This window comes from Penaeus japonicus, unplaced genomic scaffold, assembly GCF_977035675.1.
Source record: "Penaeus japonicus unplaced genomic scaffold, GWHDUDI00000001_assembly GWHDUDI00000021, whole genome shotgun sequence".
In the NCBI taxonomy this organism is placed as follows: Eukaryota; Metazoa; Arthropoda; class Malacostraca; order Decapoda; family Penaeidae; genus Penaeus; species Penaeus japonicus.
The window spans coordinates 23,087,219-23,102,218 of NW_028234423.1; the positions used below are offsets into that span (position 1 = coordinate 23,087,219).

Genomic DNA, 15,000 nt, shown 5'->3' on the forward strand with positions numbered 1-15,000 from the left:
ATAAATATATATATATATATATAATATATATATATGTATAAAGAAAAAATATATATATATATATATGTTGTGCATATATATTTATATATAATATATATAATATATATATATATATATATAAATATATACATATAGATATAATATAGATATATATATAAATAATATATATATATATAATAATATTAAAGAGAGAGAGAGGGGGGAGAGAGAGAGAAGCTACTAATATTTATATATATATATATAGTATATTTATATATATAGATATTATAAATATATTATATGTATAGATTATATTCATTACATAGATATACATATATTTAAATATATATATATATGTATATATATATATAGAATAATATAATATATATGATATATATATATATAATGTGTGTGTGGTGTGTGAGTGTGTGGTGTATGTATATATCTATATATATATATTATATATAAATATATATAATATATTATATATATATATGACATATAGATATATATAAATATTTATATATAAATATATGTGTGTGTGTGTGTGGGTGTGTGTGTGTGTGTGTGTAGAAACATGTTTTGTGTGCATGTCTGTATCCAAATGAACGATAGAAGGTTTGAGGAGGAGGGGGGGGGGGTTTTTGTTGTGGGGCAGCGAAAGTAAATGTTTGGAAGGAAATAAAGTTAGAGATAAAAGACGGGGAGCGATACCCGCTTGTCGAGTTTCATGGTTTTTGTGTCATGCCTCAACCCGAAGAAATCAGTGTGTGTTTGTGTCGAAAATGTTTGTGTTATAATATACATATTAGATTCTTTATATATAGAATACTATAGATATAATATATATATATATATATGGTGTGTGTGTGGGTGTGTGTGTGTGTGTGGTGTGGGGGTTGGTGTGGTGGTAGATATGATGATATATATATATATAATATAGAGATATAGGGGAGGAGGTGGATTAATATAGTTTATATATATATATATAAAGTATAGTAGTATATGTAGTTTATATATATATATATACATAATATATACATATACACCACTCACACACACTCACTCACACACACACACACACACACACATTTGATATATAATATATATTTATATATAAATAATATATATATTATATATATATATATAGATATATATATGTATAACTTTATATATATATATATATATATATATATTAATATATATATATAATATAAGTCGGTGTGTGTGTGATATATGTATATATATTATATATACATATTATATATATATGTATATATATATAGACATATATATAATGTATATATTATATGTATATACATATATATATATATACAGATATATAGTATATATATATATATATTAAATAAATAAATATATATATAGATATATATTTCTGTGTTGTGTGTGTGTGGGTCAGGATGGTATGTAAATAAATATTTTTATTTTATATATAATATATATATATATATATATTTAAGTAAATTTATATATATGATAAGTATAGTATATATATTTGCATATAGATAAAAAATATATTAAATATAATATATAGATATATATATATATTGATAGAAATATATATATGTGTGTGTGTGTGTGTGCGTGGTGTGTGGGTCGATGTGTGTGGTTGTGTGTGTCTGTGTGTGTGTGTGTGTGTGTGGTGTGTGGTGTGTGGGTTGCGTGTAAAGATGTGTATGTATATCTATGTATATTAACATATATATATATATATATACATATATATATATATAGTATATATATATATATATAATATATATATATATATATATAATATATATGTATATATATACATTATAATATATATATAAGTGTGTGTTGTGTGGGTGTATATATATATATTATATAATATAGATAGATATATATATATATATATATATAAGATATATATATAGGTATGTCATATATATAGTATTATATATAATATATTATTATATATAGATATATATATATATATATATAGTATAAATATATCATATATACATATATAATATATCAGAATATATATAATATGTTTTATAAATATAGGGTGTGTGGTGTGTGTGGTGTGGGTGTGTGTGTGGCTGGTGTGTGTTGTGTGTGTGTGTGTGTGTTGTGTGTATAATATATATTATAGATATAGATATATATATTATATATATATGAATATGTGTAGTGTGTGTATGTGTATATATAATAAATATATATATGTAGATATCATATATAATATAATATATATATGTATATTAGATCTATAATATATATATATGATCATATTAGTAGATATATATATTTATATATGATAATGATAGATAAATATATATATTATAACTTTTTGTGCAGTTATTGTTATATGCATATGTATATGAATATATATATGTATTATATATGTATATAATATATTATATATATATATGTATATATACAGATATTATAATATATTATCATTCTAAGTATATATTATATATATAAATATGTTTAAATCATATATATATAGATACTTATATACTATATATATATTATTATGTATATATATAAAGTATATATATATATGGAGTGTGATAATAATATATATAAAGCAGTGAGAAGGTCAGTGTCTATCAGTATGAGAAATCGCGTCAACAACCCAAGAGTCACAGAATCCAATTTCAGGTTCGTTTTATCCTGCAGCGTAAGCCTCCCGCAGCCGACGGAGTGTCCTGCAACACGACTGAATGAGAATGCGTGTGTGTGTGTGTGTGTGTGTGTGTGTGTGTGTGTGTGTGTGTGTGTGTGTGTGTGTGTGTGTGTGTGTGTGTGTGTTTATGTATATATGTATGTATGTATGTATGTATATATGTATGTATGCATGTATGCATGTATGCATGGATGTATGCATGGATGGATGTATGGATATATGTACATATACCATGTACCTCGGCGTCAGGCGCGCCCCGGCCAGGCCCGACCTCCGCCCTCAAGAGCGCCGCACTCCCGGCCTCACAGCCTGTCCGGGATGAAGGTTCCGTGCAGGCCGTTGGGCACCGGCCCGTCCACCTCCGCGCGCGCCAGCTCGTCCATGGTGCGGCCGTCGAGCACCAGCAGGCAGTCGGGGAAGTCGGGCCGCACGTCCACCACGGAGACGAGCACCACGCCGTCGTCCTCGTCCTCGGCGTCGGGCGCGGGCACGAACACCGGCTCCGACGTGTACTGGTGCTCCAGGCCGCGCCACACCTGGCTGCGGCCGCTCTCGACGTCCACCTTACACACCTGCGGGAAGGGAGCGCGTCTTACTCTCTCGCTCTCGCTCTCCCCCTCTCTTTCTCTCTCCATCTCCCTCTCCCTTTCCCCCTCCCCCTCTCCATCCCTCTCCCTCTCCCCACCCCTTTCCCTCTCCATTTCCCTCTCCCTCTCCCTCTCCCTCTCCCTCTCCCTCTCCCTCTCCCTCTCCCTCTCCCTCTCCCTCTCCCTCCCCCTCCCTCTCCCTCCCCCTCTCCATCCCTCTCCCTCTCCCCACCCCTTTCCCTCTCCGTTTCCCTTTCCCTCTCCCTTTCCCTTTCCTTTTCCCTCTCCCTCTCCCTCTCCCTCTCCCTCTCCCTCTCCCTCTCCCTCTCCCTCTCCCTCTCCCTCTCCCTCTCCCTCTCCCTCTTCCTCTATCTCTCTCCCTCTTCCTCCCTGACTCTTACTCTCCCCCTCCCCCTCCCTCTCTCTCTCTCCTATAAATGCTAGACATTACAAAGATGAAAAAGGTCTTTATGAGTTCTGACGAATATTGAAAACCTAAGACAATTGCCTTGATCTCTGGCCTGTCTCTTACGTGCACTGGAGTGGGAGGAACAAAACTCACATTGATTCCTGAGTACAATTACCCAAAAACGTCTAATACGTATCACCACCCTTTCGCCTGTACAAAGATCGTACTGGATTTGTATTAGAGAAACCACTTTTTAAACTCACTCGTGTAAGGACATTACAGACTTGTTTCGACATGTACAAGCCCATTAGCGAATAATAGGCTTGTAGAGTCAGGCATTCATATCATCACATGGACTGTGCAGTACTACTTATGTTTTCGCTTTTAACAAATTCAGAATAAATTCAGATGACTCTATGCGTGAGATTCCTGGGGACTATATGGGTAAGATGGTCTATGTGCATATATATTTTTTTTTCTTTTCAACGCCCTCTCCCTCTACTTCTCTCGCTCTTCCATTTTTTTTATCTTTTCCTCTTCCTCTCTCTCTCCATCTCTCTCTCCTCTTTCCTTCCTTCTCTCGATCTTCCGTTCTCCTCTTTTCCCTCTCCCTCTCTCTCTCTTCTCTTACTCTCCGCTCCTCGCACCGCGCCTTCTCCCTCCCCCTTCCCCCTCTCTCCCTCTCCTCTCTCCCCCTCCTCTCCCTATTTCCCCCCCCCCACACCTTTTTTTTCCCCCCCCCCCGTTTCCCCCCTTCACTCCCCCCTCTCACTCACCGTCTCTCGTCCTCTCCCTCGCCCTCTCTTCTCGTTTTTCTCTCCTTCCTCTTCATTACTCCCTCCCTCTCTCTTTTTTTTCCTCCCTATTCCCTTATTCTCCCTCTTCCCTCTCCCTATCTGTCTCTTCTCTTCCTCTTCCTCTCCCTCTCCCACCGTCTCCCTCCCTCTCCCCCTCCCTCTCCCTCTCCCTCCCTCTCCCTCCCCCTCCCTCCCTCTCCCTCCCCCTCTCCCCTCCCCCCCCCCCTCCCTCTCCCTCCCCCTCCCCCTCCTCCCCTCCCTCTCCCTCTCTCCCTCTCCCTCTCCCTCTCCCTCCCTCCCTCCTCTCCTCTCCTCCTCCTACTACTCCCTCTTCCTCTTCCCCCTCCCCCTCCCCCCACACCTCCCTCTCCTCGGTCCCTCCTCCCCTCCCTCCCTCTCCCTCACCCGCTCCCTCTCCCCTCCCTCCCCCTCTCCCCCTCCTCTCCTCTCCCTCCCTCTCCCCTCCCTCCCCCTCCTCCCTCCTCCTTCCCTTCCTCTCCCTCTCCGTCCCTCCTCCTCTCTCCCTCCCTCCTCTCTCCCTCTCCCTCCCTCCCTCCCTCCCTCCCTTCTTCCCTCTCTCTCCCTCCCTCCCTCCCTCCTTCCCTCTCTCTTCCTCTCCCTCTCCCCTCCTCCCTCTCTCTTTCCCTCCTCCCCCTCCCTCCCTCCCTCCCTCCTCTCCTCCCTCCTCCCACTTCCTCTCTCCCCCTCCCTCCCTCCCTCCCTTTCTCCCCCTCTCCCTCTCTCTCTCGTGCCATTACTCACAGCATTCTTGTAGAATCCGGTGTCGTATCCTCCTGTGGCGAAGACGTATCGGTAAGGCGCGCCCACGTACTTCGGGTTGACCACCGGCATCTCAAAGCCCGCCCGGCCGACGTTCACGGGCGTGAGGGACACGTAGAGGCCTCCCGAGCTGTCCTTCCGTATCTTGGCCGAGGCTTTGGCACCAGGCAGGCTCACCAATTCCTCTCCTTCGGGCTTGCCCTGGACGCGAGAAAGAAGGCACTGGGTCAGGGGTGCGCCGAGGAAAAGATGGCGGGAAGCAGATGATTTTTTTTTTGTTTTATTTTATTTTTTTATTTATTCTTTTTTTTTTTTGGGGGGGTGGGGGGGTGGAAAGGTGTGGGTTTGGTCCTTGTGGTTATGAGAGGAAGAGGCACGCTTTACTATATGTTTACAAGCAAGATAAAGAGGTATCGTGGTTTATGGGGGGGAGGGGGGTAGAGGGAAATGAGTTTGGTCTCTAGGATGGGGAGATAAAGAAATACGCTTAGTCAAAGGTATCTGCTGGCAAGATGCATTAATCATGCATTTTTTGGCTCTTCACTTTCGTCCTATCTTATCCCTCTACCTCCTCTCCATCCTCCTTCTCCTCTTCCTCCTCTCCGTCCACCTACTCCTTCTCCCTTCCACCTCCTCTCCGACCTCCCTTTCCTCCCCCTCTTCCTATTCCTTTTCCCTGCTGCCGTCCCTTACCTGAAGGTCCGCCAGAAGAGGCAGAATGAACCTCTGCATCTGAGGCGCGTCCTTGACGTCGAAGTCCTTTGCTCGGATTTTGTTGAGGTAGAACTTGTCAAGAATCTCCGGGCTGGGGTAGGTGATGATGTCAGCCACCAGGTGACCTTTGACCTCGTATGCATTCACGTGGTGGAACGTGAAGAAGGGCTCGTCACACATGTACTTGACCTTGACCATCTCGCCCGTGGATTTGTGTAACAGGTGGAATTTGACCTGGGGGACAGGGAGAGACAAGAGGAGAAGGATGTTGATTGAAAGATGGCAGAGAATGATTATGGTCATATGCATAGGGATAACGATAGGGACTGTGAATCATGATAAGAACGACAACAATTCATTAGTGAAGGCCAGCCGAGAGCAGGTATATCACAGCCTGCTCTTCCCTCGGCACTAACCTTCTCCTGCGGGTGCCACTCCATACAGTCATGCATGGCCCTGCTCTTGATCTGCGAGGTTGCAAGTTTCAGCGTATTGACGAGAAGAGGCTGTTCGAGGAAGAGCAGGTGCTCCTCGCTCATGCCGAAGCTGTGGTAGTAGGAGAAGGAGGCGCGGAAGCTGGAGGGGATGGTTCCCACGATCCGGGTGTTGTGCCAAGGGTCGGAGCCTGGAACGGAGTTTGCTCTCGATAAGGCTGGTGGATGCTGGTGGAATGTAGGTGGACAAAATGAAAGATTTTCGGAGGGAGTTTCTGAAGATTTCTGAGGGACCATTTTTTTTTTTTTTTTTTTTTTTTTTTTTTGTTTAGTTTCTCATGTGTTTTAGAATGATTGTTTCAACGTATCCAAAACTGTAGTTATATATGTATCAGAATCATGTTACCATTATCATGGGATGGCTCTCACTGACACGACTGCTAGAGGTTCTTTATTCTCATGGTTTCTTTGCCGTTTTTTTTTTTTTTTTTCCTTACCTGATCATCATTACCATATGGCTTTAATACTCCTACCGCCATGCGTAGGGTCAAGAAGCTATACTATCTATAGTTAACTATGTACTCTCTGTCTTTCTTTGTTCCTCGAGTTCTTCTTTGGCTAGATCACCACGGGCGTCCGTATAAGAAGGGGAGTGGATGTTACATGTTGTTAATTTCTGGATGCTATTGTAGCTGACTGATTTCATATTTCAGATGAGAAACGTGGAAGGGGTTATGAAAGCAGAACAATTTCCTTCTGTGAGTGTTTATGATAGAGTAAGTCTACTACTTAAGTGATATAGAAACTGTTCATTTCTCCCTCTTCTTCTCTCTCTTCCTCTTCCCCTCCCTCCATCTCCTTCACTCTCTTTCTCCCTACTTCCCTCCTTCACCCTCTCCCTCTCCCCCTATGCCTATGGACTTTTTCTGTTCTGCGTGATTGATGGCTACATTTCCGGGATGTTGAATGTGAATGTGGTCCGTGTGTGTGTGTGTGTGTGTGTGTGTGTGTGTGTGTGTGTGTGTGCGTGTGTGTTGCGTGTGCGTGTGCGTGTGCGTGTGCGTGTGCGTGTGCGTGTGCGTGTGCGTGTGCGTGTGCGTGTGCGTGTGCGAGTGTGTTGCGTGTGTGAATGAGAAACGGAGAGCTTCCGTGACCTCATTACCTCCGCGAGTGTCCCTGCACTGCGGAATCTTCAAGATGTGGTACTTGAGCCCCGACGTGAAACTTCCTCCGAGGTTGTAGGTGGCGCCTTCCCTGTCCCGCAGAGGATGGGAAGAGGCGAAGTTTACGCTTACGAGTTTGTTCAAGTCCACCTGAAGTGAGAGAAGGATGATCAGAAGAAGGGCGGAATCCGCGCCACCTCTCGCGCGCGTCTCTTTCGCTCGGGTTTTCTTTCTCTCTCTTTTTTGTCTCTCTTTTTTTCTTTCTTTCTTTCTTTCTATCTCTGACTCTGGCTCTGGCTCTGTCTGTCTTTCTCTCTTTTCTCTCTTTCTCTCTCTCTCTCTCTCTCTCTCTCTCTCTCTCTCTCTCTCTCTCTCTCTCTCTCTCTCTCTCTCCCCCTCTCTCTCTCTCTCTCTCCTTCCCTCTCTCCTTTCCTCTCTCTCTCTCTCTCTCGCCCCCCCCCTCCTCTCTCTCTCTCTCCCTCTCTCCCCCTCTCCTCTCTCTCTCTCTCTCTCCTCTCTCTCTCTCTCTCTCTCTCTCTCTCTCTCTCTCTCTCTCTCTCTCTCTCTCTCTCTCTCTCTCTCTCTCTCTCTCTCTCTCTCTCCCTCTCTCTCTGTCTTCTCTCTCCCTCTCTCTCTGTCTTCTCTCTCCCTCTCTCTCTGTCTTCTCTCTCCCTCTCTCTCTGTCTTCTCTCTCCCTCTCTCTCTGTCTTCTCTCTCTTCTCTCTCTCTCTCTCTCTCTCTCTCTCTCTCTCTCTCTCTCTCTCTCTCTCTCTCTCTCTCTCTCTCTCTCTCTCCTCTCTCTCTCTCATTCTCTCTCTCACTCTCATTCTTATTCTCATTCTCATTCTCCTTCCTCCCTCCCTCTTCTCCTTCCCACCCATCCTCCCCCTACCCATCCCTCTCCCCTCACCCCTCACCCCCCTCTCTCTCTCACCTTCTCTCGGGTCTCCAGCGTAACCGGGTCGACCTTCCTGACGAAGCAGGTCTCGGAGGCCACGAACACCTGGTCCTCGACACAGAAGGCGTTGTTCGAGGCGTTGTCCGTCATGGCGTGGCAATCCTGACGGAGGGTGGGTGGGTGGGTGGATGTCGGAGGGAGATTTTTGTTAGAGCTGTTGTTAGTATTATTGTTGCATATTCTGTGGTCGTTGGTGTTGCAAGGGGCGTTGTTATGACGAATATTGGTGTTGTTGTTATATGCCATTGTCATTATCTTGTTGTTGCTGCTATTATGTTTATTTTAATTATAATTGTCATTGTTTTGTTTTTTATTGGTATTGTTGTCATTATCATTAATATAATCAATATTAAACGATTGTTATTGCTGTTTTTATCCGCATTATTACTATAATCATAATCGTAATCATGATCATTATAAGGATGATGTTGATATTGATAATAATGATGATGATAATAATGTGATAGATGGAATGATAGATGAATAGATAGTTTGATAGATAGATAAACAAATTAATGGATAAATAGATTGAAAGTTAGCTAAATAGATAGAAAGAAAGATAGAAAGAAGGGACGACAAAAAGATAGACAGAAAAACACATAAAAAAATAGACAAATATAAATGAAGATATAAAAAAAATGCAGCTAGCTAGTAAAAAATAATAAGATAATAATATAATAATAAAAAAACAGAACAATAACCACACTCACGAAGTTAGAGAACATTCTGGAAAAAATGTTCTTGCACGGGTCCGGGAAGGAGTGTGTGCCGAACTCCGTGAACACAGGTCGCCCCGCCACGCATGCCTTCTTGTACGCGTCGGACTTGAGATATTTCGAGCGGAACGTCACCTGTGTGAGAGAGGGAGAGGTAAGGGCGTGTCGCGTGGGAGAGGGAGAGGTAAGGGCGCGCTGTGTGAGAGAGGGAGAGGTAAGGGCGTGTCGCGTGGGAGAGGGAGAGGTAAGGGCGTGCTGTGTGAGAGAGGGAGAGGTAAGGGCGCGCCTTGTGAGAGAGGGAGAGGTAAGGGCGTGTCGCGTGGGAGAGGGAGAGGTAAGGGCGCGCCTTGTGAGAGAGGGAGAGGTAAGGGCGCGCCGTGTGAGAGAGGGAGAGGTAAGGGCGTGTCGCGTGGGAGAGGGAGAGGTAAGGGCGCGCTGTGTGAGAGAGGGAGAGGTAAGGGCGCGCCTTGTGAGAGAGGGAGAGGTAAGGGCGTGTCGCGTGGGAGAGGGAGAGGTAAGGGCGTGCTGTGTGAGAGAGGGAGAGGTAAGGGCGCGCTGTGTGAGAGAGGGAGAGGTAAGGGCGTGTCGCGTGGGAGAGGGAGAGGTAAGGGCGTGCTGTGTGAGAGAGGGAGAGGTAAGGGCGTGTCGCGTGGGAGAGGGAGAGGTAAGGGCGCGCTGTGTGAGAGAGGGAGAGGTAAGGGCGTGTCGCGTGGGAGAGGGAGAGGTAAGGGCGTGCTGTGTGAGAGAGGGAGAGGTAAGGGCGTGTGAGAGAGGGAGAGGTAAGGGTGCGCCTTGTGAGAGAGGGAGAGGTAAGGGCGCGCCTTGTAAGAGAGGGAGAGGTAAGAGCGTGTGAGAGAGAGAGGTAAGGGCGCGCTGTGTGAGAGAGGGAGAGGTAAGGGCGCACCTTGTGAGAGAGGGAGAGGTAAGGGCGTGTGAGAGAAAGAGGTAAAAGCGCGCCGTGTGAGAGAGGGAGAGGTAAGGGTGCGCCTTGTGAGAGAGGGAGAGGTAAGGGCGTGTGAGAGAGGGAGAGGTAAGGGTGCGCCTTGTGAGAGAGGGGGATGTGTGTTTGCGTTTGCTATGTTACGCGTGTACATACATAGATGGATAGGTTGATAGATAGGTAGATTGACTGAAGATAGATAGGTAGTTTGGTAGACAGATAGACAGATAGATTGAAAGATAGATAGATAGATGGGTATATGCATGCACGTGTGAACGGGTGCAAACAACATGTATAAATCGCTAAAAACACATATATCACACATATGCATGAGCACACACATCCACACACACTCACACTAACGCATACACAAGCTCACGCAAACGTATCCGCACGCATGCACATACACACAAACACATATACATACACACAGTTACACACATACATACACACACACACACTCACTTATTCACACTAATATGACATAAACACATCCGCACACACACACACACACTTACAAAAACACACCCTAAAACAATAACACATTCCATACACAATCACTCAAAAATATCCGCAGACACACACAATCTTTTAAACACACCTACACGCATACACACTATACGGGAACCATAAACATGAACTATCTAACCATACTAGAATAGTTAGAGCATGCAATGAACAATGACATATGATCAATATTCCAAATGATCCGAGCTGGATACCCTTTCAGTCGTGGGTTGTCGAAGTTAGGTACACAAACACACACACACACACACACACACACACACACATACATTTATATATATATATATATAGATAGATAGATAGATAGATAGATATATACATATATATACGTACATACATACATACATATATATATATATATATATATATATATATATATATATATATAGAGAGAGAGAGAGAGAGAGAGAGAGAGAGAGAGAGAGAGAGAGAGAGAGAGAGAGAGAGAGACAGAGAGACAGAGAGACACAGAGACAGAGAGACAGAGAGACAAAGAGACAAAGAGACAAAAAGACAAAGAGACACAGAGACAGAGAGAGAGACAGAGACAGAGAGACATATAGAAAGAGAGAGAGAGAAACACGTACACAAACACATACAAAAACCTACACATACCCCCCACCACTCACACACACACACACACACACACACATAACAGAAAAGGCCTCGCAGTCAAACGTACACACACTCTGTACCGTATACTGTACCTGTCAGTTTTATTTGCATTCACATCCATCCACCTGGCAGTATCTTTATTGATCTCTCTTTTTGTGTGTTTGCTTTGTTGTTTGTGATGGCTGTGGTATTCATAGGGAGAGAGAGAGACTGACAGACAGAGAGAGAGAGAGAGAGAGAGAGAGAGAGAGAGAGAGAGAGAGAGAGAGAGAGAGAGAGAGAGAGAGAGAAGGAGAGAGAGAGAGAGAGAGAGAGAGAAGGAGAGAGAGAGAGAGAGAGAGAGAGAGAGAGAGAGAGAGAGAGAGAGAGAGAGAGAGAGAGAGAGAGAGAGAGAGAGAGAGAGAGAGAGAGAGAGAGAGAGAGAGAGAGAGAGAGAGAGAGAGAGAGAGAAGGAGAGAGAGAGAGAGAGAGAGAGAGAGAGAGAGAGAGAAGGAGAGAGAGAGAGAGAAGGAGAGAGAGAGAGAGAGAGAGAGAGAGAGAGAGAGAGAGAGAAGGAAGAGGAGAGAGAGAGAGAGAGAGAGAGAGAGAGAGAGAGAGAGAGAATGACAGAGGAGAGAGAGAGAGAGAGAGAGAGAGGAGAGAGAGAGAGAGAGAGAGAGAGAGAGGAGAGGGGGGAGAGAGAGGAGAGAGAGAGAGAGAGAGAGAGAGAGGAAGAGAGAGAGAACGGAGAGAGAGACAGAGAGAGAGAGAGAGAGAGAGAGAGAGAGAGAAGAGATAGAGGGAGAGAGAGGAGGGAAGAGAGAGAGAGAGAGAGAGAGAGAGAGAGGAAGGAGAGAGAGAGAGAGAAGAGAAAGAGGAGAGAGAGAGAGAGAGAGAGAGAAGAGAGAGAGAAGAGAGAGAGAGAAGAGAGAGAGGAGAGAGAGAGGAGAGAGAGAGAGAGAGAGAGAGAGAGAGAGAGAGAGAGAGAGAGAGAGAAGGAGAGAGAGAGAGAGAGAGAGAGAGAGAGAGAGAGAGAGAGAGAGAGAGAGAGAGAGAGAGAGAGAGAGAGAGAGAGAGAGAGAAAACACGAGAGAGAGAGAGAGAGAGAATCACGAGAGAAAGAGAGAGAAAGAAAGAGAAAGAGAAACGTGAGAGAGAAAGAGAGAGAAAGAAAGAGAAAGAGAAACGTGAGAGAGAGAGAAAGAGAAACGTGAGAGAGAAAGAGAGAGAAAGAGAAGCGCTTGAGAGAAAGAGAGAGAGAGAGAGAGAGAGAGAGAGAGAGAGAGAGAGAGAGAGAGAGAGAGAGAGAGAGAGAGAGAGAGACAGAGAGAGAGAGAGAGAGAGAGAGAGAGAGAGAGAGAGAGAGAGAGAGAGAGAGAGAGGGAGAGAGAGAGAGAGAGAGAGAGAGAGAGAGAGAGAGAGAGAGAGAGAGAGAGAGTAAGAGAGAGAGAGAGAGAATTCGCTTGTTAGTTAAAAAGTGGCACCTGGCTCCCATCCCCCCTCCCCCCACTACCCATATCTCACAGGTACAGCGCTGGAAAACAGATGCCGCAGTGTTCGATTCCTCTCTGATGTTTCATTAATAACCTGATAACGTTCCATCCGAGCATACACACCTGTTAGGTCGTGGTGGGGGTAGGGGGAGGGGTTGTTTGTCACTCTATCTCACAAAGGAACCGTCACAGAGGCACGTGTTACATTGATTTGTTATGTGCAAAAAGTTGGACAGTCAAGCACACATATAGATGCAAATACTCATATTCACTCATATACATTTAAATATGTACTTGGTTGCACAAAAAAAAAAAAAAAAAAAAAAAAAAAAAAAAAAAAATTACTAAAGGTAAAAAAAAGATTTTAACAAAGAAAAACGGGTGGACAACAGAACACAATTAAAAATGCCACGCTTTCGAGTTTATGCTTTTTATATTTGTTTATGGATTTGTTTTATTTATTTATTTTTTATTTTATTTTTTTTTACGATATATATATATATATATATATATATATTAAGTAACTTAACAAAGGTGGAATAGAAGGAGAGTGAAAGGCACAAAATAGATTTTTCATGACTATCATTTTTCTCAAATGGGGTTGCTCATGCACATTCACCCACAGAAACATATAGACGGGCATTTACACAAACATCTTAAACTCGCACATGCGCATGAATTACAAACACACATTTGCAAACAGAAAGACATTCACAGTCACAAAGGCGCACACACTATACTCTCACAAATTCATACACAAACACAAAGCCACCCGTACGTACACTCAATCTCATACACACATCACGTAAGCAAAACCACACACACAGACGCACACGAAACACAAACCAAACCACACTCGCTCATAACCAAACATCCATACAATGTCTACACGCATTCACACACCCTAATGGTATCCTACCCATCCGCGCCCTTAGGGAAACACGTACTTACCTTCCCATCCCCAATCGAAAATTTGTAGAGAATGGCCATCCCATCCAGCCAGTGGTTGAGTGTGAAGTCCCCAAGGTCGAACTTCCCCGGGCCGACCCGAAGGAATGTGCCACTCAGCCAGGGGGGGATTTCCCCTGGCAGGAGGAAAAAGGAGGAGTTAGTCGTGGCCTTCTTGTAGATGCAGGATTAAGGGATAAATAAAGAGATGTATGCATTCGGGTCACGGTTGCAGCGTTGCGCCCTAGGACAAGGAATTTGCCCAAGATGCCTCCAATGCAATGCAACTGTTCGGCAGAAGAGATCTCGTTAGCTGCATTTGCTAGTAAAAATATACTAAGGAAACATACTGATAATCAAACAACACACACTGGGGACTATTTCTGCAAGCAGTCGAAGGGCGTCTCTGTCCAATAGTAATTGCACATTTCTTGCACACACGGCCTATGCTGCGACCACTGTAATCTTCTGCAATCAAGTCATACTCATTATGGACAGGGCTGCTCATGACCAAACTTCATTCGTAAGGATAAAGTGAGAGAGAGAGAGAGAGAGAAATATAGATATATGTATGTATATGTATAAGTATATATATATATATATATATATATATATATATATATATATATATATATATTATATATATATATATATATATATTATATAATATATATATATATATATAATATATATATATATATATATATATATATATATTATATATATATATTATATATATATTGTATATATTAATATATATATATATATGTGTGTATATATATTTATATATATATATGTATACATATATATATATATATACATATATATATATATATATATATATATACATATATATATATAAATATGATATACTCGATCCTTCTGGACTGCCCTTTTTAACAAGGGTAGTCTCCTATAATAGTGGTTTTCATTTTTTTTGAGGCAATAGCCCATTTCTGCCAAACCCAAACATTCTTGCCCCACTGCCCTTCAGAACGGTGTGCTGCTGATAATAAAATCATGACATAGCATATTCAATAACTCTAAATGTGTTTTCTTGGTGTTTCTTTTTCTTTTATCTATTCTTTTTATGGTGTGTAAGCACTGGTCTAGATTATGATGAACGTAAACTGACCATGGCCAACAGTTTCCCTGTACCAGGAATGCGGCGAAGCTATTAGCAGCTCTACAATGGATATCTACTAAAGGCGTCTTCAGTGCAACTAGCCCACACGGCTTATGTAGATGTAGAGGGTGGAAGTTCGGTTCTACAAGAACAAAATGGC

At 42.9% G+C, this 15,000-nt stretch overlaps 1 protein-coding gene across 1 annotated transcript in view; it reads right to left on the reverse strand.

Moving 5' to 3' along the window:
- Positions 1-2,552: 2,552 nt before the first annotated feature.
- LOC122254393 (beta,beta-carotene 15,15'-dioxygenase) overlaps positions 2,553-15,000 on the reverse strand; it is an 18,027-nt gene continuing 5,579 nt past the window's right edge. Inside the window, exons 2-9 of the mRNA XM_043018058.2 lie at positions 13,718-13,851; positions 9,209-9,349; positions 8,475-8,600; positions 7,540-7,690; positions 6,360-6,568; positions 5,923-6,177; positions 5,212-5,430; positions 2,553-3,228 (exon numbers count right to left, since the gene is read on the reverse strand). Of these exons, the coding sequence (XP_042873992.2) occupies positions 2,959-3,228; positions 5,212-5,430; positions 5,923-6,177; positions 6,360-6,568; positions 7,540-7,690; positions 8,475-8,600; positions 9,209-9,349; positions 13,718-13,851 (1,505 nt within the window). The 3' untranslated portion in view covers positions 2,553-2,958. The remainder of the gene's footprint in view (positions 3,229-5,211; positions 5,431-5,922; positions 6,178-6,359; positions 6,569-7,539; positions 7,691-8,474; positions 8,601-9,208; positions 9,350-13,717; positions 13,852-15,000) is intronic.